This window comes from Artemia sp. Qi Xiang Cuo, chromosome 10, assembly GCF_049724085.1.
Source record: "Artemia sp. Qi Xiang Cuo chromosome 10, ASM4972408v1, whole genome shotgun sequence".
Taxonomy (NCBI): domain Eukaryota; kingdom Metazoa; phylum Arthropoda; class Branchiopoda; order Anostraca; family Artemiidae; genus Artemia; species Artemia sp. Qi Xiang Cuo.
Genome location: NC_142803.1, coordinates 28,009,074 through 28,034,098, shown reverse-complemented (window position 1 = coordinate 28,034,098; position 25,025 = coordinate 28,009,074). Strand labels below are relative to the sequence as shown.

At 35.8% G+C, this 25,025-nt stretch overlaps 1 protein-coding gene across 2 annotated transcripts in view; it reads left to right on the top strand.

Annotated features, from left to right (window-relative positions):
* The window catches only part of sl (small wing phospholipase C gamma 1), a 159,130-nt gene that overhangs the window by 1,669 nt on the left and 132,436 nt on the right, over positions 1 to 25,025 (top strand). For both annotated transcript variants that reach the window (XM_089095325.1, XM_089095326.1), the window contains exons 2-3: positions 4,678 to 4,850; positions 10,345 to 10,494. In XM_089095325.1, coding sequence (XP_088951451.1) covers positions 4,685 to 4,850; positions 10,345 to 10,494 — 316 coding nt within the window. In that variant the 5' untranslated portion in view covers positions 4,678 to 4,684. The remainder of the gene's footprint in view (positions 1 to 4,677; positions 4,851 to 10,344; positions 10,495 to 25,025) is intronic.

Sequence of the window (25,025 nt, the reverse complement as noted above, 5' to 3'; positions counted from 1 at the left end):
GTCCCCCCCCCCCGCAGTTACCATTTCTTCACCAAGACCATTCCATCTTTTACTGACTCATTCAGTAAAAAAGTGACATAGGCCTACTTGTTTTGTTAAAAGTGTATTTGAAAAGCTTTTTGGATGTCCCCTCCTTTGATAGGTTACTGTCTTTGCAATAAATGACTGTTATTTGTTTGACTAAGATGTTTATGGACCAACATTATGTCTTATTGGTATTGATAGCATCAGAATACTTGGGCTATAATTTCCCCCTTTAGCCTTTTGCTGTGTGATAGGTTGTAGAGTCAAGGAATGCTTGTTTGTAGGTCTCTCAACTCCTTCAGTCAATGTCATATCATGCTTGTTTGAGGGGAAGGTAAGACAGAGACCAAAGTCCAAATTAGGTCTCTTTATTATCTGATAAAGCCTTTATGAAACCTGGCCCATGCCTAGACTTTGGGTAGATCTGATTGCCTGCTGGGTCTATTTGCATGTCCAAAATCTTAGAATCATCAGCATAAAGGGTCATATAATTTTCTGTTTATTTTATTACATAGATGAGAGACAGGATAGGGCCCAGCACTGTACTCTGTGGTAAACAACTGATTACCTCAAAAGGACTAAAGACAACTTTCTCACCATTGCAACTAAAGTGTTCAACCTACTGTTTACAGTTTGAAATGAAGGCAACCCTCCACTTGAAAACATTTGTATGAATACCCATTGCTGCAGTTAAAACATTAGCTGTTTATGAGGAACTTTATCTTATGCCTTTGCTAGGTCTAGAAGAATTGTGTCTACAAGGATACTGTTGTTAGATAATTAGTAACAACATTATATGTCTTAAGAAAGTTGGTCTCAATTATTTTTTTTTTGCAAGAAACCATTCAATCAATTAAATTATAGTAAGTTAGACATGACCTGCTATTCAAACAAAGCAGAGTAAAGAGAAAAACAAAACATATGACTACATTCTATGTGCAAACAAAACTTCAAATGAAAAAAATTACCAATCAGTTGGTGACAGAGCTGTTCCTAGGGTTGGTGGTGTCTGGGGAAAAACTAATTACAGCAGCTCCTCCCCCTCCCTCCTGACTCAAATACTAGCAAAAAAGACCCAAATCAAAGTGAAAAATTTGATCAAAGTGGGCAACTCAACAGCCACAGATCCAGAGGGGGGGGGGCGCCCCCTCCCCTAGCATAGTCTAAAGTAGTGTAATTTACTTAATTAATTCAAGTTTGCGTTAATTAAACTTTCTCCTAACGCAAGTTTATTGGATCAACCTATTTTGTGCCCCTCTAATTTTTTTTTCAAATCAACCTATTTTGCACCCCTACCCCCTAAAAAAAATCCTGAATCCATCCCTGACTCTTTTCAGTATTCAAAGTTTACCCATTTTGCCAAAAGGAATTAAGGATTTATTTACATACTCAGCTATTTTAGAAAAAAAGACTTAGAAAAAACTAACATCAGCATAAGCCAAATACAAAACATCTGGCTAGCCAAAATTATATGTCAAGCAAATGGGAGATAAAGTATTTGCTTAAAGTAATAAATCATTTTATATCAATAATCAATCATATAAATAATTATTTTGAATCATTTTAAAAATATGCAAAGACAGTTTTCTATCTGGATGTACACCTAAAAAAATAAGAGATGTATTCTTTCATAAGTATGTATATTTCTACCAAAGTTTCTGTTTAATTGAATCCCAGCACCTCCTCCCCTTCTAATGCCTGGATATTGCTTTAGGCTGTATCCAAAAGTGTGCTGATTTTGTTTGCTTGCATTCTTTTTTGTAGGCTACTTGTTTTTCATCAGCAGTGGGTTTGTTATGCCAATTTGGAAAACAATTAATAAAATCAGCAAAGTTTTGGATATAACCTTGGGTTATATTGAGATACTAGGGGGGGGGAGGGAACTGGGATCCAATTAAACTGGAAGCTAATTAAAAAGTGTTTATTTGTTGGTATTCTAGTGCTGCTTTCTTAGAAGAAAAATCTTGCAGCACTGTTGCCAGTGTTTCCACCAAGACATTCAGTTTTATGAGTAGAAGGGATTAATCATGACCTGACATAAGTTTACATAAGGCAGCTTATTCTTTATCAAGTTGGTATATAATCTTGTTACAATATTTTACTCGTTTTGTTTTTGAAGCCCCTTTGAAAAAAAGTTATCTGTATTTTATTCCACTATTTTGATTTATGTCAAATATTGGCATGCCTCTATTTATCCAAGTAGCTAGACGTTCCTGTAGAATGGTCAAATACATGACCTTGGTAATGTTTTTCACCTTCAGGGGGTGTCTTCCTGTACCTTCCATAGCCATGGGTTTGTGAATCAGTCCTTTTTTTCACTTTCATTACTGCTGGCTTTTTAAAATATGAAAGTCTTTTTGCCTTTAAAAGTGCACAAGCTGAAAATTAGGATTAAAAGCATATATTTTACACACACAGTTTTTTGTCTTTTTGCATGCAATTTGCTTCTACATGAAGTTTGTTTTTGAAACACTGGGGAATAATTTAGATTCCAGTTCAGTTTCTGGAAGCTTTCAGTATGTTCAGGATTAGTTGTAAAAGCAGGAGCAGTGGTAATAATAGTGGAAATAATAATAATTGGAGTAGAAGTAGGAGTCAAAGTTGCTAGTAGTTTTTGTAGTATAGAACAAACTCTAGCTCATAGTAACCAGTATATTGAAAGAAACTGCAATTTTTGACAAAAAACTGACTCATTGCATGAATGATGATGGAACATGCATACTTTTTGACATAACTCAAGTCTCTATTAAACATGGAGTATTTTTACTAATATTCCTAGCTGCGTTTCTAACTTTCTTCCCTAAGCCACTTCACAAATATCTTTCCTAAAATTATTCCATCCATTTTCTACATTGTCAAATTTTGGATTCTCCAGTTTAGTATCCAACTATTCCTAGAAAGTTTCTCTCAAATTCTCATCCTGGATTTTGTCAGTATCATAGCTTACTGAAGGGTAGATTTCCTTTCTAAATTTCAGCTTTAGATCAACTCTAGATGCTACTAGATGGTGATCTTTACTTTTAACATCCATAGCTGTGCCCCTGCATATCCTAGTATCTTGTCTTGATCCTAGCAGTCTTTGGTTTGCAAAAACATAACCAGTAACACTAGCTGTCTTAAAATCATGCAAATTGCATGTTACCTTATGGACAATTTTATGACCAAAACTGTATTGATTACCACCCAATTGTATACCTACAAAAATGCAGAAAAATATACCTATAAAAAATTATTTGATAACAATGGAGACATTTTTAAGAGCCAACACGGCTCCGTCTTAAGGGTGCTGATCCTTCTGGGGTTTGAAGCTGACCATACTGTTTAACTTTCTTTAAGCCTGGTAATTCAGATGATAGGCTTGTATTGGCTAAATTAAGTATTAGAGGACCATGAGGCAATGAAGGAAGTGAAAGTGACAAAACAAGAGCACACCTTGATTTGTTAGTGTAAGAAATACTAAACTAAAAAGAAACGCAAAATTTGTCTATCCTAACATCTTGTATTGACCATACTAGCCTGTTTTACAATAACTTAACCGGTAAGGTTAGCTGTCTTACAATCATGCAAATAGCTGTTAATAAGAAGCCAATATGTTTTCTCTTGCAAAATTAATACATTTCAACTGCCATTGAAAATAGGCTAGCCTCTAAGAGAGAATCTAAAGTCCAAATATTAATTACCTTATAGGTAGATCTAGATATAGGAGAAAAAGAGAAATTTATTTGATGATAAAAGCCATGGGCCCCAACAAGTGCTGTTGTGTTATTTTCTATTTTTAAAAATCTAGTAAAATTTCATTGAAGAACATAGAATGAATTTCATCATATGATTGTTTGATTATTTGAACGCATCCTTGGTTGGTAAGCATTTTATATAGGCTACTGATAAGCTTCTTTTAGCAGAGACAGAAAATAAATATACAGGTGGGACACACATAAGGATGTTGTGCATTAGAGTAAAAAACGAAATCTAGCATCAGCATAAAGGGTCATATAATTTTCTGTTTATTTTATTACATAGATGAGAGACAGGTTAGGGCCCAGCACTGTACTCTGTGGTAAACAACTGATTACCTCAAAAGGACTAAAGACAACTTTCTCACCATTGCAACTAGAGTGTTCAACCTACTACAGAGTACAGAAAACTCTGAAAATTTATTTTCTGAAATCTAGTCCATAGTAACTAATTTACACACACACATAAGTATGTTATGCATTAGAGTAAAAAACGAACTCTAGCCCATAGTAACTAATTTACACATAGAACTGAACACCAGCATATTTATTTATAGTTGTAGCAAAGAAAAAAACTGTATCCAAAAGTAGTTGCAGTAAACTCTATTCTATTGTGGTTGAAGCTTCACCCACGACTTTAAAGGAGATTGTTACGTCGTCACTGAATTATCGAAGCCTCTTAAAAAACAAACAAAAAATTAAACTAACCCTCTCACCTCTCTTTGAATGCTACCATATTAATTGATACTTAACTAAAAATTGAAGATGTACTGGTTTTCTCTCCTTTAGTGTTTTTAAAAAATCTGAAACTGTACTCTGATTAAAATATAAAAGCCCAAATTTAGCTGCATCTTCATTGAGGACTTATTTTCATAGCATAGTGCCGAATGAGTTACCATCTCATTCTTTGATTTTTCAGTATCTAGATGAAAATGGAAAGATCTATTTATGAGCTCGAAACAAAAGGAAGTGGAGTGACGAAATTTTTTCAAAGAAAAAGACCAGAAAAACGAATACTATCAATTAGAACAAAAACAGGACAAATAATATGGCAACGGACATTGAGTCCAAAGAACTCGGCAGAAGGAGCTGGTAAGAAGAGTTTTTTTTACTAAAACGGTTGAACAAAAGTTCAGGTTCCATCTTTCATTTGTCTTAAAATAGTCATTAAAAAGAGGGCAGCAAACATGCAAAAAAAGGTAATTTTGACAATAGGAGGATTGTAAAAATATTCCCCAGGAGCAATTGAAAGGACCCTCTCCCTAAACATTTGTTTGGTTCCTTTTGGATTCTGAGTTCATTATTTGTGCAAATAGGGATGATTGAACTGGGGAGCTATTTAAGATGTTTGAGAGTTAGAAGGAAAATTGAGCTATATGCATTTTCCAAATCTAATATTCATGCCTGGATCAGTTTGATTCAGTTAAAATCATTTGTTCCAACCACTATCCATAATAGTTACGAAAAAAAAAATCAGTTCCTTGAGAAGGAAATACTGGTGTCCTGTACAGGAACATCACTGATTTCCTTATCTCAAACCGTATATCTCCCATCAACTAAAATAACCAATTAATCTTATTTCTTTAAATGAGCAATAATTGTATAAGGATTCATTATACAATTTATGTATGTATTAATTTTTGCTCTTGATGAAACAACTGTGATCAAACAACTGTGTTGTTCATGATAAATTAGGTGTTAGTAATTTGTGGACTCATGGCGGCCGCATTTTAGCTAAACCAGAAAATAGTTCAGCCATCTTGAAAAACAGGTCTCTTAATGACCTAATCACTGATCAGTAAACCATTGTTGTGATATTTTGAATCAATATTCAGTTTTTTTGCTATTTGGAATTCTTTGTTTTTGTATCCTCAGTTTTTTTTATAAGTTTCTTGTTGGATTGTTGTTTGATTATGTACCTAAACAATCGCTGAAAAATTGGTCAGTTAAAGATGATATTGCTTTTTCATTTTGGAAAATGAAAATTTGCCTCTCATTCTTTGTTTTTGTATCCTCAGTTTTTTTTATAAGTCTCTTACCTTAAATTACCTTAAATCGCACTAGCCAGCGATAAGGACGAATCCTGTAGACGCCGGTCAATGATGATGGTGGCTCAGCTCATCGGGCGCATCCCAAACTGTGCGCCATGGCTTGCTGCACCACTCTCTGTCAACAGCTGACTTGAAGGCTTCAGTATTAGGGGACATGACTGCATTCTGGCTAAGGGACTTCCATAAGCCAACCACACGGTTGGAGAAAAATTTGTTTCGCAGCCTGGTATTAGCGCGTTTCCGGTAGAGCTTTAGGGGGTGCCCTCTTGTTCTTGACGAACTATCTAACTGGAATAAGTCAGGGATGATATCATGGTTGCAGATCAATTTGAATGTCATCAATACATCTCCTCGCTTACGTCGGTATGTGAGAGATGGTATTTTGAGCCTCTGGAGTCTGGTAGAATATGGCAAATTTTGAAAACCCCTGATGCATTTCATTGCTCTCCACTGCACTAATTCCAGAATCGATTGGTCAAGCTTGTTAACTGGCGTGGCAATGGACATCCCAAATTCTAATTTTGGTCGGATCAGGCCCGTTAGGAGCTTAGTAATTACTGCTGGAGATCTACTGCAGAACGTTCTCTTTATTATACCGAGAGTTTGGTTGGCTTTGGCTACTGCAGACTGCGTGTGTAAGTTGAATTTGAGCTTGTTATCAACCAAGACTCCCAGATCTTTTTCGCAGTGACTGGTTGTAAGTGGCTGTTTAAAACCACAATTGGATTCCATAAAATACTGGCTGAGAGGGTTGTCTGCTCCAAAGTGTATGACCTTGCATTTCTGGATATTAAATTCTAGTCGCCAGGTTTTTGCCCACGTTGAGAGTGCGTCAAGATCTGCTTGGATGTCTTTGGTACTTTGGGGGTCATAAATTGGACCAATTATTTTGGAATCATCAGCATATAAGCAAATCTTATTCTTTATGATTGAAGATGCATCATTAATATAGATGTTGAATTGAGTTGGGCCCAAAACCGTGCCTTGGGGTACTCCGCTTTCTACATCTGCTGATTCTGAGAAGATAATTGATCCACCATCCCCAAATACTCTTACCACCTGCTTCCTGTTGGTAAGAAATTGCATCGTCCAATTTATGACTTCATCGTGGAGGCCTATTGCGTGAAGTTTAGAATTTAGCCTCCTATGACATACTTTATCAAATGCTTTCGCTAAGTCTAATAATATCATATCAACTGGGGATTCCGTGTCCATAAGTTCTGTGACATGCTCGTAAGCATCAATGAGGTTAGTATCAATTGATCAACTGGGGTGGAAGCCATGTTGGCTAGGAGATAGTAGCTTGTTTGCATTTAGGTGTTCAATAATGGCTGAGTTAACTATGCCTTCAAGAAGTTTTCCCACTCCCAAGGTGAGACTAATTGGTTAATAGTTGCTGACTTCATCTCTGGTGCTTCCTTTATGAACAGGTGTAATGTAAGCTTCCTTCCAGTCTTTTGGAATAGATTTAGTATTTAGGGACTTTTGGAATAGTAGGGTGAGAGGATGTGATAGTACTGCATACGTCTCCTTTAAGAGCCGAGGGGGCACTCCGTCAGGTCCTGTTGATTTATTTGGGTTAATCTTCTTTAGTCGAGTCTCTACATCTACTTTAGTAATATTAATGGGCGGCATACTTTTTTGAATTTCGTACTGCGGGGGGTCTGGAAGTGGGGCATTATCTGCAACTGTAAATACTGAAATAAACTGCTTATTTAATGCATTAGCTATCTTCCTTGGGTCGCAGATTTTAGATCCATCTTGTACAAGTTGAGTGACAGAATGCCTTCCAGGCTTACCCGATGACACATACCTCCAAAATTTTGTTGGATTGTCTCTTGTTGGATTGTTGTTTAGATATTTTAGAGTTGCAATATTACAGTGGTCTAATGTTTTATTATAGATAGTATGACCGATAGACTGTCAAATATGGAAAGTTGTAGGCTGTCTGTTAACCATTTATTATCTACCTCCACTGCTAATGATAATTCAAGTCAAGGAAATAATACGCAAGCTATGAAAGCAATAATTATGTGCATAAACAGTCGCTGAAAAATTGGTCGGCTAAAGATGATATTGCTTTTTCATTTTGGAATTGTCAAGGCCTTAGGACAGCATATCCTACCCTGTGTCATATTTTGAGTGATATACAAGAATCACTGTTAGTAATAGGACTTAGTGAGACGTTTGTCTCAAATAGGAATAATTATTCAATTTGGGATTTCCAAATTCCAGGACACGTTAGGGAAAGAAAAGAACGGCAAGTTAAAGAGCGAGGAGGTTTGGCATTGTTGATAAAAGAAGGAGTTTCATATTGGGTGAGGGAACATCTATTGCTGTGGCTTGAGGGAATTGTGATTAAAAAAAAGTTGTTGGTTTTACATATAAAACGCCATCATATCATGATGATATTTTTATTATGGAGATGGAGATTATAATGGAAAATTTTAATAGTGAACCTTAATATAAAGTATCAATGGGAGATTTTAATATTAACCTCCTTAAAAGTTCAAATCATCTAGATTTTCTGAATTTAATGATTTCTTCTTTTCTATGTCTTCTGATAACTATTCCTACACGAGTTAATGGGATATCTGCAACGCTAATTGACAATATACTCGTGGACGTAAATCTACTCGAATGTTCGTATGCTGATGTTTTAATTACGGATGAATCGGACCACTTTTTTCTCATGAGTAGATTAAGGAATTCCTGTAGAATGATAACTAAGAATGATCATTTAAATAAAAAATTCTTCCGTGATTTAAAGAGAAAATAATAAAAAAAAAAAATTGAGATAGAAATGGGTGATGTAGTATGCACTTGACTATGTTGACTAAGGCCGAATTAGTTCCCTGCGACTATGTAGATAAAAATTTCTCGAGGATCCTTATTTCAACAGCATTTAGCATACCCACTACTTATAAAGCTTGTTTATATATATATTTTTGATGCTTATAGTTTGGTACTTGTCTCTTATATAAAACACACTCGAGAACTGAACTTTGGTGACAATAAAATATGATGAAAATGGAATGCTTTATTAGTAAAATTGTGAAGGTCATTTGTGCATTATTAAATTGGGAGTATCAGCTGACCGTCTCAAAGACAAAGAAAAGTTCATTATTAACGCGAATCTTAAGGACACCGGTTAGTTTGCTTTGACTAGTCATAGATATAGTGTCTCACCATGGATGTTCAAGAATCATTTCAGATTGTTGGAAGGGCTATATAACACAACTGAGCTGGAACAAGCAGGTTTCACTCATTTGAAAGTGAACCACAAAAATAATTTGTCGACCCAAAAACCGTCGCCTCTACCCAAAAAGTAGAGAGAATGTGGGGTTCCGCAAAGTGGAGGAACAAACGGCACCGAGGTACATCCCGCCATCATTTACATTGAAACTTAGTAGAGTACATGTGGAGGGTGGCAGTAAAAGCAGAAGGCCGAATTCATTTTAACACGATTCTTGAGGACATTTCTGCGTTCTGGGAGCATATTTCCAAGCTGTAGTTTTCATAATATTGCTAATAAAATGTTCTATTTTCATCATATTTTTTTCATTAGGTTAAACAGTCTTGGTTAGGTTAAAATAGGCTTCTTTAGGTTACGCATTTAACATATGCTCTGCTTTACCCCCACCCCCAATATGCAAATATATAGTCCCAACTTTGTTTGTAAACTATTATATTTTCATCATAATATTGTTTTATTTCATTAAAATTCACTAAACTTTACTTCTCGAGTGTGTTTTATATAATTGATAAGTACTTATTATTTTTTTTATATTTTTATTGCAATAAAATTTCTGATTAATCAGGTGATATTGTAATCGTAGCTCAATATTTGTAATTAGTGACTTCAAAACCCTTAAATACCAACATGGATATCATGTCCATTTTGTACTAAATATTTTCAAAAATTCAGTAAATTTGTTCTGAAGAAAAAAAAACCTGCCATATTTTGCCACCAGATGTTCCTAGAAATATCCTTTCTGGTTCTCTTCCAGCTCCAGTACTAACAAAAGCGAAAAATAAATGTTTTTTTGAACTCATTTGTAATGTTTTTTGTTAACATGTCTAACAAGTGTAAATAATGTTGGTTTTATAAGAGTACCCAATTAAACTTTATTACAATTTTTACTAATGTTTCTATTAATTTTTATCTATTAAATTATCTATTATTTATCTATTATCTATCTGATATTAAATATGATATTAATGTTATTAATGATATTAAATTATCTATCTATTATTTATCTATTAATATATCTATTAAATTTTTATTAATGTTTCTACTACTACAATGTCTGAGGTCTACTTTAAATGGGGTATTTTTCTACATTTGGGTTCTTGCCCCCTGCGTTTGCACTAACTGTTTTGCCCTAATTGTCCAAAAGGACAATTTTTTGGCTTTCCAACCATTCTGATTAAAGTGGCTATGTTGGCATTTTGACAAAATGCCACGTGGGGTTTTATCATTATTTTGTCTTATCCTTTTGTGATTAAAATCTCTTAAACTTACGATTTTTTAGTGGACCTGAGGGAAGTGAAGGAGGTACGAGTTGGGCGATGTTCAAAGGATTTTGAGAAGTGGCCCGAAGATGCCCGTCGACTTGAGCATTCTCGCTGTTTTGTAGTTTTTCATGGCTTGGAATTCAGGTTGAAAACCATGTCCGTGGCAGGTAAAGAAACTAGCTAGAGGGAATTAAATATAAACCATAAACTTGTTTTGTAAGACATGCAACCAGAGATATAGAAAAAACAAAACAAAAAAAATTGGATACTTCTGTACTTCAGGAGTAAATGACTGCTAGCTTCGATATGAAAGTCACGCATTGAATACTGTTAAATGTTAATTTTTTTAAGTATTAAGCGAACTGTTGAAACAAAAACAAGGTTAAGACAGGTAAAAGATTTTAATTATGAGGGATCCTTTCTCTTCACAGCTTTCGAAAAAATGCGTGTTTTCAAAATGACGCATGGGATGTCACAAAAGAAAATGGACTCCGCAATTTAATAGGATTTTAGTTTAATTAATGTAATCCCTTCATATCCGTTGTTTGAATCAGCCTCGCCAAAATTTTCTAACAGAAACGGTGATAATTATTATTGCAGAAATATTTTTATATTGATGTTATTTCTTTCGAAGTTATCCCTAGGACAGTTGTCGGTAACCTGCTACTCACAAGCCGCTTGCGACTCTTTCATCGTCGAAGCGTGGCTCTGTCATTCTGATTATGTATGTTTCACGATCAATCAATATGACCTTAAAAGAAGACTAAACACGTTAAAACTTCTGTTTGCCATCAACCCATCAACATGCATGATTCAAAGTCGATGGTACTCCCTGCAGTTATATGTTCACCACAATAATTTTTAAGTTTTTTTTTTCGTTTTTTTTCCGAAGAGAATTGGGTGTACGATTTGCGACGCATAATTGCTGCTTTACTCTCGCGTGCATTACGCCCCAGTTGCTGGACAAGAAAACAAAAAAAAACTCTTCTGCTAGATGTCGTAATGATATAAGTTAGGGGCCTCCCCCACGGAAGACACACTGTACCATGACACCCAAAAATGTAACTAGGATACATCTGCATGGCTCTTCAGAATTCTTCATCATTCTTGTTGTGTATGTTACACAATGAAAATGACCTTAAAAGATGACTAAACACGTAAAACGTCTGTTTGACATCAATCCATTAACGTGCATGATTCAAAGTCGGTGGTACTCCATGCAATTATATATTCACCCCAACGATTTTTAGTTTTTTGTTGATTTATTTCCAAGAAAATTGGGTGTACGATCCGCGATGCTTTACTCTCGCATGCATTACGCCCCAGCTACTGGAGAAGAAATGAGTGAAAATAGATAAAGGACGAAGTTTCTGAGATCAATCAATCATTTTATTCATACTAAAAGACTATTAAATACGAAATGGTTATTTGACCCAAGATGCTTGGCTCTTTATGAGCCAAGCTTCTAAAACACTAAAATTCATATAAAAACACAATTAAATACGAAATTTTTATTTGACCTAAGAAGCTTGGCTCTGTGTGAGCCAAGCTTCTAAAACACTAAAAATCATAGTAAAACACTATTAAATATGAAACGGTTATTTGGCCCAAAAATTTTGGCTCTTTCTGAGCCACATAATGTGTATGGCTCATTGTATAATACAATAATAAAACACCGAAAGAACTATAAACAATACGCTAAATCACTCAATAAATACAAAATAAAGAAAAGGGAGAGTATACACTAAAATACGGAAAAAATATTTTAAAAATGAGTAGTAATAATAATGATATTTAGAAACAAAGAAAGTAGAAAAACGGAAAAGACCAAGATGAATAAGAATAAGAACAAAACAAGACTAGGAGGTTAAAGGTTAGGAAGACTCCTGACAATAGTTTTAAAAGAAAAGGAGGGAGATATATTAGTTGGTATTGAATTATAAAATGAAATTGACGGTAAAATGGGGAATCTTTGGGCGGCCATTGATGAACGTTTAGACATAATAAACATCCGTGAAGTGTTTTATACTGGACTTGAGCCGTCACGTAAAGTACTTTTACATATGTAGTAAGACATTTTATTTGTCATTAATAAAATGCTATTAATAACTATTTAGTTTTAAGTTGAAAAAGCATGGAATTTTGTTTAGCGCTTGGAGGTTTGTTTTACAATGGGTTCTATGCTGTTTAACGCTGCTTGGGTTTATGTTTATGCTGTTTAACGCTGCTTATTGTTTGGGTTCTATGCTGTTTAACGCTGAGCTAAAAGATCTTCATAAATTTTTCCTCACAAGCTCTTAATCCAATTGAGGCGAAACAATAAATTTACAATAAATCATCGGTTTTTTTCGATTTTGATATTTTATTTGATATTTAAACTGACATTTTTAACTCAAAGTTATGATTACAGAGTGAACAATGCACACATATTTGTGAATAATATTTTACGTCTTAACTGCGGCTCTTCATTGGCTTCCTTACAGTCTATAAAAAGCTATTAAATTAAAAAAAACAACAAGTTTTTCAACTGAAAGTAAGGAGCAACATTAAAACTTAAAATGAACAGAAGTTATTACGTATATTAGGGGGTTGCCCCCTCCTCCATACCTTTGCTCTTTACGGTAAAGTTTGACTTTTTGTTCCAGTTATTTAAGAATGGCTCCTGAAACAGAAGCGTCGTTTATTTAGAATGGTAAGTTTTTCCAGAAGTTCTACAAAAAGCTTTAGCGTAAAGAGTGAGGTATTGTTCCCTTCCCCCACGAAAAATTCTTCCATGCTTTGAGTGATGCACATAAAGTAACTTGGTTACAAAGAAAATGATTTGATTTGTTCTATTTTGAAAATGGAAAATGTAAAAGGTGACATGTAGCAACTCAACTATGTTACCTATTAGTACAAAAGGGCTGTTATATATGATACAATTAGATCATATATATAGATCAATTAGATCATATTAGATCCTATATGATACAATTAGATCAAACCAACTTTTAAATTATAGTCTTAGATTTTGGTTGACCTTGTTGTGTTTATATGCTGCTATCTTCTGCGACAAAGAAAAACAAAAAGATGAAATTGTATTAAACCTTTATTCTAAAACACCTCTATTGAGTTAAAAACTTCTAACTGGACCGTAATCATAAGCTTGCTATTAGAAAAGTTGAACATAACTCAATAATAATTGAATTATCATTCATTAGAAAGAAACAAACATTGACATACATATTTGAGAAATTGTACTTTTAAGTGGATTTGGACTTTAAAAGTTCGATTGATTAGGGATGTTTTTCTTACTGGTAATTTGAACTCGAGCGCAATTGGCTGTAACTAGCATCAACAGTTTTTGTGTAATAGAATTAGCATTCTTTTCCGTATTATGGTTATTTCTCACAAAAATGCAAAAACAATGCATTGGCACTATTTTAGACGACTACATTAAAATTTTGTGAATAAATAAATTAATTAATAATATAATAATAGATAATAAATTTATTTAGTAGAAACTAAGCTTAGAAGCAAGCTCCGTATAATTTTTTCTCAAAATTTTCTTTCTATAATTTTTTCTCTTTCATATAAATTTTGTGAGGCCGCCTTTAATACAGTTCATACCGGATGCTACTCTCCGAAAAATACGGCCTTGGTCCAAAATGAATAATCGCAAGTTCGATAAGAAACAAAAATAGGTTCAATCAGGTTATAAAAGACGGAATCACATCAGATTGCATAATTTTTTCTCCATATCAAACAAAAAGACTTATACTGCTGTGTAGTGTCGAAAAGTCTTCTCCTGGTTACAAGATTTAGCTGTATCCCTAACGTAGTGTATAAGAGAGTTGTCTGAAGCTACTGCTAAAATTTTGGACAACTGAAATGGTCAAATTCGGAAGAAGGTCAGAAATGTATTGTGGCACAAGAGTTCTGATCAACAATTACATAATACAACCAGAATTTTGGGCAACTAGATGCTCTTTGCATTCAGCTATATCTTTTTTTTTTAATTGTCTGGGTTTTCATTCGTACTATACTGGTGATCAGGTTCTGTGTACCTTGACAGGGGAGGAAAAACAGAACAAAACTCACAAGTTCACAAACTGAATTGTGAACAGTTCTGATTTCATAGAAACTGTTAATAGACTAAAGTCAAATTACTGCATCCAAGACAAACAAAAGTGGATATGCCTCCACGGTTCTGGCATAGCTTCACATTGCTATCATAAGTACAACGGGTTTAAGTAAATTTCAGCTTCACATACCTATTGCAACTACAACGTATATGAGTAAATTTCAGCTTCACATAGCGATCGTAAATGCAACGGATTTAAGCAAATTTCAGTTTCCTATAGCTATCGAAACTACAACGTATATGAGTAAATTTCAGCTTCACATAGTTATCGTAAATACAACAGGTTTAAGTAAATTTCAGCGTCATATATATATATATATATATATATATATATATATATATATATATATATATATATATATATATATATATATATATATATATATATATATATATATATATATATATATATTATTATTATTATTATTATTTATTTTTAACCCTCACTATACAGAGGTACAATACGTGGAGTATCACGAGGAAAAACACAAAAAATGCGACACAAGACAATATATAAATCAAAAATTACCAAATTACAGTGTAACACATAATAATTTAAAAGAAACGATAGCAAAAAAAAAAAAAATAACGTGAAAGGAGGAAAAAAAAAAAAAAAAAAAAAAAAAAAAAAAAAAAAAAAAAACTGACAACTTGCAAAATCTAATAAGCAGGCATTAATATTATCATTATTGGATTTTTACTCACTCTTTACAAATCTAAATTGTAGAATGACCAAACAGAGAAAAACAACTAAACAAATAAAAGAAAAATAACTTTGGACTGAAAAAACCTGATAAGGTGATGGTGCGGAGAAAAACGGATACAAGCAGTATTTGAAAGTTTTCTGTTTAGTGCTTCCAGTTTTTCAGTAATATTAGGAACAAGAAATTTATTAATAATTACCCGGTTTTTGGTCCAAGGTGGAAGAAACAACAAAAATTTACAAGATCTAAAATAATTAATCCGGAGTCTTTTTAACTCAGTTTTCTTCAGAAGGAGAAAAATTCCAGAAGCAAAAAGAATTGACTGGTCACAAAAAGTTGAGTAAAGCTTGGCTAACGCGAGTTATTATATTTACCTCTATTGGCAACAATCTTAGCATATCCTAATTTAATTTTCATATTAATATCTTAGACTGTGCGCTGGCGCAAGCTCGGAAGACTATTAGTAATAGAAATACCGAGACATCGAAGAGAATCTACGAGAGGGATAGTAAAGCCACTACAGCGAAGGGAAGTACTAGAAATATTATTAAAAGAAAGAAATTTACATTTATCTACATAAAGAGAAAGGCCTATGTCTGAAAACGAAGAAGCAACACGAGAAACCATGTTAGATAAACCAGTTTTAGTACGGCTTATAAGAAGCAAATCATCAGCGTAAGCCAGGTAGGAAACATCAGAAAAACCGGAGAGATAGGTAGCCGAAATCTTTGCCAGAACTCCTGAAATACACAAATTAAAAAGGGTCGGAGATAAAACTCCTTGCCTTAAACCTCTTTTCAATTTAATATTAGATGCAGGCACAGATTTCAGCCGAAGAAAAGAATTAGAGTACCAGTACCGAAGAAGCAAAATAACCGATAGATTGACACCGTAACCACAAAGAGCAGAAAAAAGCTGACTATGACATACACTATCAAAAGCATTTGATAGATCTAAAGTACAAAGATATATACTCCTTCCCTTAGAAGAATTTTCAAGGAGCAAAGAAGATAATACACGATGTGCGTGTTGACAACCTACTCCGGGTTTAAATCCAAACTGGTTATCTCTCTCAAGCATATTATTAGTCACAAAAGGTATTAAAACATGCTCAAGAACTTTACTAAAAGTGCAAGAGACAGTAATAGGTCGGTAAGAAGAGCAAATAAAAGGAGAATTCCCCTTCTTTAAAATTGAAGAGACAGTACCACACAAAAAACTCTCCGGTAGAAGTACAAATACACATCTGGAGAAGTATCTGTATACGTTTGATAAGGGGGGAGCAATCTAATAAAAGGTGATATATAGCTAGACCGTCATTATAAAAATTATCTGATTTAATTTTGTGAGTTGATTCAATTACAGATGAAAGAAAAATCGTAACACAGAGACGCTGAGATAGAGGGGTACTAAAAATAGCAGAAAGAGAATGAGAATACAAAGAATGCACACGGTAATTAACATTAGAAAAAATAGACGAGTAATGGTCAGGCCAAGCAGATGCAGGAAGACAATCACTATTTGGTACATCACTTCTAATCGACTCAGAATTAATAACTTTTCGCCATTCTCTCTTTGACACTGGAAAATCCATACCACGATAACGCATAGACTTAAGATATTTTTTATATTCCCTGCGGGTCTTACGCTTAAGGTCAGAAACAATACCACAGGGCGGTCTATCACATTCATTCCAAACTTTTAACCAAAACTTAGCTTTATTTTTCAAAGTTTTTAAATTAGGATCTAAAGACCAAATAGGTTTTTGCGTACCACGTCTAACACGTTGCAGCGGCACTGCAACTGCCTCGGTATCTTTTAAACATTTAATTATTTGATTATAATAGCAATCCAGGTCCTTTTTGCAATTCCCTTGTATAGAGCTCTGAAGCAGATGATAGGGAACTCGTATAGCAGACAGCAGCCTTGTTAGTGTAAACGCATAAAGAGGAACATCAGCTTTCTTCCAATTACTTTTTTCAAAGCATTTTGAAGACTGGGGTACTTTGCAGAAACTTGCAGGGTTTAAATTCAGCGTAAGAGTAAGTGAGATAGGGAGAGGGTCTAAGTCTTGTTCTTCAGCATGTACAAACACTATTGATGTAATAATACTAGCTGAGCAAATAATGTGATCAATATTGCTCTTACTGCCTGAATGGTGAATATAAGAATACGGATGAGTTTTGGGTATAATATGATAAGATGGAAGGCAATCCAACAACAAATCACATCTCACTGATGAGTTATTTATATCTGTATTGAGGTCACCAATGATCATATAATCTAGAGAAATAGAAAGAATTTTTTCCACTAGAAACTTCAACGTGTTACAGGCTTTAGCAAATCTAGCCATCGATCTAGAGGAACGGTCATCATAAGGCATATAAGAATTAATGAAAACTATAATGCCAATACGAACAGTCAAAAAAAACTCATCCGAGTAAAAAATCACCGGCGAAACCAAATTAGGATTGTGCTTAAAAACACAAGCTAGTCCGCCGGATGGCCGGCCTCTTGTAGCTCTGGAAGTAGTAAAAAACACATCATGATGAAGGCTACGACGCAAAACGTTAATGCTAGAGTCTGTAAGAAGATGCTCCTGTAAACAAACCAAATCAAAATCATAGTAGAACTCATCAATAACGAAATCCTTATCCTTTTTACCATTAATATTAAACGATATTATTGAAAACTCCAAAGTCATTGCAAAAAGTGGGAGCGCGACATTATTTCCTTAGATATAGGGTAGGACAAGCTATAAGAAGTATGATTTTTACCACAGTTAGCACACTTGGGAGCAACACTACAAGGACTATCCTTAGTAGAAATATGTGGCCCAGCACATCTGGCACATTTCGGGACATTGCTGGTGCAAGCACTTTGAAAGTGATCGTATGATCGGAATTTGAAGCAGCATTTAGGTATTTCTTTAAATACGTGAATTCGAAAAAATTCATATCCCACTTTAATTCCTTCTTTGAAATAAGCAGACTGAGTGAAGGAGTCTTCAAATTCCAGCTTGACTGACATAGTCTGGCCCAGTCGATTTGTACTTATTATACCTTGCAGTCTTTTAATAACTGAAAGGTAAACATCAACTGGGAAACCTCTGAGAATCCCAAAAAAGCGCTTGGATCGTACTTTAACTGTTGCTCCGGTAATAAAGTTCTGAACGGATGTACAAAAATCTTCAGTTGCAGATTTATCAATATTGGCATACCATCTGTCTTTAACAGGTTTCACACTACACACTAATTCATGCCCAGCTATTTGATCGAGAACAGATTTGCGTTTAATCGGATCAGACAGATCTGAAGGCACTTTAGAAACAATAACTGTCGTATGAGTGTCAATTGCTCGGGTAGGTTTCGGAAGTTGAGGAAAATTCAACTGATAATTGTCAAGTTTCCCTGACATTTCAATAACCACTTGTTGTAGCTCATTAAACTTAGAGAGTAAAGAAGTATAAGCATTTGCAGGGAGACATGGCACCTCTGTAGGTCGCTTTATCACAAACGTAGGTGCAAAAGTGTCACTACTGTCAAGAGATCTTAACAGAGAAATAATGTCACTAAAATGATTAGAAAGTGCATTGTAGTAGAAGGGCCTTATTGAGTCCCACGAGTACAATACCCCTTCGAATCCCGATCCGGACACTTTTTAAAAACTCCCACGAGTACACCAAATAAGGGCATAGCCTCCCTAGGGAGAATGATTGCGTAATCGGTCAATGACCTCTTTTTCCAAGTGTGTTTTTGGCACGCTCGAGGCGAATGTTATGATCCAGAAATAGTATTTGTTGTTTCTATGTGTAATAACTCCGGAACGAAGGTTGCACATGCGCATTGAATTCTAACGGGAAACAATGTTATTGATCTAGGACTCGAGGGGGAAGTGAATTTCCGAGAACTTGATTGCATAATCGATCGTGAATGTCAAGGTGTCCAGAAATAGTATTTGTTGTTGTTGCTCTAGGCAATGTTATGAGTTTCCCGGAAACAGTTAGATCACGTGTTTCTTTTTCAGCCAATCAGCGAGTCGGATACATCCTCCTTCTCAGCCAATCAGAGGGCTGGTTACATATGATTTCCCCGTTACATAACAATTCACCCTTGAGATTTCGTATATAACGGACATGCAATGTGATTAAATTATCAGAAAGTATTTTGACACAATGGAAACAACAATGGATAATATTGATGAATTAGAAGCCTTGGCAACTACAATTTACCATGTAAGTTCCGTTTTAGTACATTTTCAAATAAAATTATTTTCCATGGACATCCTCCAGTATATTCGGCTAAAACGTAAATATATTCCTTTACCCCCCCCCCCCAAACCTTACAAACATCATTATAATCAATGGATAACATAAAATATACCCTAACCCCCTCCCACCATTGTTTTACAATCCCAAATTCTCGCAAAAAGAAATAATTTTCTTTCGAGAAATTATAGCCTTTCTCTATTGTGATTTAAACTGTCTACTGACTCCCGTCACTGTTGTTATTAACCTAACCTGGTTTTGACATAATGCTCTACGCGAGGTTAAAATTAGCTGTCACCCCTTTTCATATGTGTTTACGAACGCGGCAGCCAAAGTCAAAAGGAACTGTTTCTCCGTCAAAATTAAATACATAAAATATTTTCTTATACCCTCCACAACTAACCCCCCCCCTTACTGATTTTAAAAAAAACTATCGCAAAAAGAAATAATTATCACTGCGTTAAATTTATTCAATTTTAAGGTTTCTATATCCTAGCTAAAAGAGACCATTGACGTCCGTCACTGTTGTTATTAACCTAACCTGGTTTTGACATAATGCTCTACGCGAGGTTAAATTTAGCTGTCACCCTTTTACGATGTGTTTACGAACGCAGCAGCCAAAGTAAAAAGGAACTGTTTCTCCGTCAAAATTAAAACACTTTGAGACAATTGTAATAATTAGGTGCAGACGCAATGCGCTATTTTGGAGAAGAGAAACAGATTATTATCAAGCTTTCTTTCGATAAAGTTTCTTTTATATTACCGGGAGGGGAGCGTGAATCCAGGATTTTTTTCTGGGGGGGGGTATCACTTTTAATAGTGACAAAATAGAAAATATAATTGTTTATTACATTAATTGCTTCTTCTTAATTTAGTGATTTTAGCTATAACATTTGAATAAAAGGTAGTAAGATATGCCTTTCGATTGAATAAAAAACATTATTAACTCAATTATAGGGTAGACTTAGGGTGGTTTCGCTTTACTGAAAAGAGATACTTTTCTAAACAAAATTGTAGTTAATAACTTTCTTTCTGTAAAAAAGGGGCAAATTATTTTGATACAAATTTTTTCTCTTCTTTTTAAGGCCAATTGTGAAGAACTTGTGCACCCTCCTTCAAAAAGAGCCAGAGAGGATGAACAAGCCCAAGTGTGGCCTGATTGAAAGTTTAAGAGACAGCAGGTAGGTAACTAAAATACTAAAGCTACGCACGATCGTGAAATAGCTGGCACAGCTACGCCAGAACATAGCGCTGCCACCCCCCCCGCCCTCCCACATGCACAACCTGGTTCTTCAGGCACCCAAGCCCAGACGGATTATGCAAATGTGAGCATTTTTTCCTAGCTATCTATTTATTCATTTTTCAGTCCTTTTCAATCCCAATATAAACTTATCTCAGTGAGATATTAACCCCACACCCCCACTATTACATATCTAAATGTAATTTTTTACAATGAAACCACTCTTTTCTCTGCTCCCCCTCCCTCGGAGATATCTAAATATAATGTAATTTTTTTGCAAAGAAACCGCTCTTTTCTAATCTTTGCTATCGCTTCGATATCTCATAAGCGAATCTTTTTAGGTAATTTCTATTAATAATCACTGCCTTTGAAACTCAAAATGCTATTTTTTCTAATCTCTGCTATTTTCTATGCATTCCCTCTATCTCTTCGCCACTATCTCATAAGTGACTATTTTTCATGGGTAATTTCTAGTCAATTAATGCTCACCATTTGAAACTCAAAATCACCATATTTTTCACAATTGATTATCACAAAGTTTTAAGAGAAGGAACTGAGAGATTATTCACATTTATCTATTTGTCACATATGGATCCCGTAATTTGCGCAAGGATATTTTTAAAATAACTTTCAATCTTACAAACCCTTGCCAATATTTTAGTGATGGGGAAACATTGTTGACAATATACTGAGTTAACGGTTTACAGCATTTAATTGTACTGTTTCCTCGTCTGAAGTTCGGTCTTGGAAATCGGAACACTCGCGCGGTGGCTTACAATAATTGTGAGCTAATGAAGAGTTCACCGAACCTGTAGAACGGAATTAGAGAGAAACTTGGACTTATGCAGTCTAAGCGAATATTTCAACTTTTTTGGGACATTATGTAAACGGCCGGGAGCCACGGAGCCGGTGGGTCCGGGAAGCGCTGTGGGAAGCGCCGGGGGAAGCGCCGCGGGCCCAAGAAACACCACGGGTCAGGGAAGTGCCACGGGATTCGCTTTGGGCCAGAGAAGCGCCACGAGTGGTCCGGGAAGCGCTGTGGGGGCAAGGTTAGGGAAGCGCTGGGGGAAGCGCCGCAGGGATGCGCCACGAGTCTGGGATGCGTGGGGGGAAGCGATGCGGGCCCCGAGAAGTGCCACAGGATGCGCTGTGGCTCCGAAAAGCGCCGCAAAAAAAAAAAAAATTTACACTTTGAAAATAAACGACCAAATTGCCGCCTTCTATGTCATATCTTAGATTATCTTAAGTTGAATTAACCAAATGCTTTTAAGCAATAATAATCCGAATTTTAACAGTAGGGATGATTTGAACACATTGAAAATAAGCTATTTTTTCATTTATAGGTTGTCCTGGTACCATACTCGCCATCTCCCCCCTGCTCGTCAGTTGGAGAAGGAGAGGAGGCACACGTGGAGTCCCCCAACAATTTAACATGGGACGATAGCATTGAAGTACCCTTTAATATTGACGAGTTTTTAGATGATTTTCTTTTTAATTTAGATAATAGCACAGTTGAGCTGGTAGACTTGAGCCCAAATACCTTGCAAATTTTAGACGATTTCACTGGGAACCATCCTCCTCCGGCCTCCGATAGCCACACGACCCCACTTCGAACAACTGATGTGGAGCATACATCAGATTTTATTTAACTACTGGGAGGAGGGGTTAATATCCAAGCGGGGGAGGGGGGAACAACTCCCCCCGATTTTCAATTGTCGAATACAATATTAAATAATATAGTTGTTTTCACTGCAACGTTTGGGGACCCTTTTAATTCACTACTGGGGGGAAAATTTGTTTATGACCCTGTAGAAATTGTGCATGCATAGGTAGACAAAATTTATGCACTTCTGGAAAATCAAATTCAGTTGTGGGGAGGTAGGGATTCAATTAAGGTTTCCATTGTTTTAAAGGTGTTTTATTTAAATGAGGGAAAAAGTGATGTTTATTATCATTATGTACAGTCCGAGATGCGTTTGGTTTATTCGAATTTGGGAAATTTTGAGGGAGTTTTTATGGACTGGGTCGATCAAATTATAACGCATCTTGAGAACTTTAATGAAAATGGGAGTGGCTCAGTAGTTCTTTTTATTGAAAATTTAAGTGTAAATATATGTAAATTTAAGAAAGATTTTATTTTAAGGGGTGGGAGTGGACCAAGGGCAGTAGAATTAAATTATAATCCAGATCTAATAGGTTGTCGTGGTTTCCAGAAGATTTGTTATGAAACAGGTCAAAAGTATTTCAGATATGCTTTCCTAATCTCAGTCTTTCAGCCTCTAGCAGATGACGCTACTAAGACGAATATAGATTACTGGGCTATACAATGGAGGGATGGGTCCCATTTCCCAGTTGTAGATTTTTCTTGCTTAGAGGGGAAATACCCAGTAACGCTTCGATCTATTGACATTTTTGAAAGGGCTAATGCCCACTTAAATATTGGCGTTACTCTGGTTCAGTATGAAACAGAATTTGAAGATGGGGTTCGTTCAAAAAAGAAGGGGGTGGTATTCCCCGTAAGGAGCCCCTCAGTTGATTTGGTCAAACACAGGGTTTGGTTGTTATACACGCCACCTAGTCAACCGAATGCAATTGGGCATTTTAATCCGATCACAGACAGCAGTCGAGTTCGGGGGGATGGTAAGCATAGGGGGGAATATTTCTGCTGTACGACATGTCTCTCTCGATTCTGTAGTGATATGAAGCTGTAGAGTCACATGAGGCACTGTAGTCGCCATGGCTACCAGACAGTGGAAACGGTTTCAGGAGATAGGGCCATTCTACGTTTCCAAAATTTTCAAAATACCCTTCTCCAATGCGACAAAATATCTTTAGACTGTGAAGATAAGCTGGTGGAAGTGAACGATCCCCAATTTCCTAACCGAGTCAAAGAACATCAGGCTATTGCAGTGTCATACGCCCACGCGCAAAGAGACAATTCTAACACCATGCGGTTGTTAGAAATAGTTGAAACATTGGATGAGAACGAGTGCATGGTCAAGGCACTGACTAAACTGATTGGCACGGCTAATGGTGCTATTTCTCGTTTGAGAAATACCCATTATCCAATGGTGCTGTCTGCAGAGGATCGCGCGCGATTAAAAAGAAAAAAATCTGTGGGGTTTGGAAGGGGGAGTTTGTAGAGGTGGATAAGGGGACTAAAGGGAGACGTGGGGGGAGGGGGAAAGTCAGAGATCATAATCACTTGTGGCAGGACATATCCTCGGGGGGTAGTAATTTTAGGGGGGTTGCGCATCAATCGTGTAATTTAAATGTTAGCCAGCAGTTTTTTATCCCTTATTTTATTCATAATTCCAATTATGACTTAAAATTTATTTTACTGGCACTGGCACGTATGCATAGGGAGGGAGGGGGAGTAGATTTTCCATGGGTAAATAGTTCATTTATCTATAACATAAGTCCCAAATCAGCTGAGAAGTTATTGCTTCTCGAACTGAATTGGCAGGTAGTGGATAATGAATGTATGTGCTGGAATAAAATCAGGTTTTTATATTCCTTTAGTTTTTTCCCCAAGGCATTGATTCAATTGATTAAAGTGCAAAAAAGCGACAATTTTGATAGCTTTCCATAGCTTAAACAGCACTCTCCAGACAGTGAAATGTATGATCTGTTGACCTGCAAAGGTATATACGCATACCATTATTACTGTTCTGGCGCACGCTTAAGTGAGGAGAAACTACCTCCAATTGAAGCTTTTTACAATTCATTGACCAACAGTGAATTCACGGCCAAGGAGTATGAGTTTGCCAAGAAGGTGTGGTCCAAGGGGGATTGTAAAAATAGGTGGGATTATTGTAGACTGTACTTGGCCAGTGACGTTCTAACTCTATTGAATATAGTCGGTAAGAACATAAACCAAATCTATTCAGAGTTCGGGTTAGATGTAGGCTATTATATTCCTAAACGCCATGTGGTAATGGAATTGATTTAAAAATCGGGTATTGAGAACCTAGATATTCGCGCCCATTTGAACCAGAACAAAGTTGTGGTGTATTCAGTGCGGAAAGGGCCTGTTTTTTACGTGGATCGCATCTTGTCAACTAATCAGATTGGGACAAGCTGCAGTCTACAGTCACATGACGTGGTTCCTAACCTGAAATCGTTTTACCCTTCGGCAATGTCTAACTACTCTTTGCCATGTCGGAACTATCAATGGCTTGAGCATCCTTGTGAGTTCCCAGACATTACTACCGTCGAGGACAATGGGCCACAAGGATGGTTCTTGGAAATTGATGGTCACATTCCGCTGGCGCTTCACGACTCAGTCAAAGATTTTGTCTTTCCCTGTATCAATAGGCCGGTGAGCAGGGACTCTCTGAGCCCCTACAATCGTTCATTGGTTG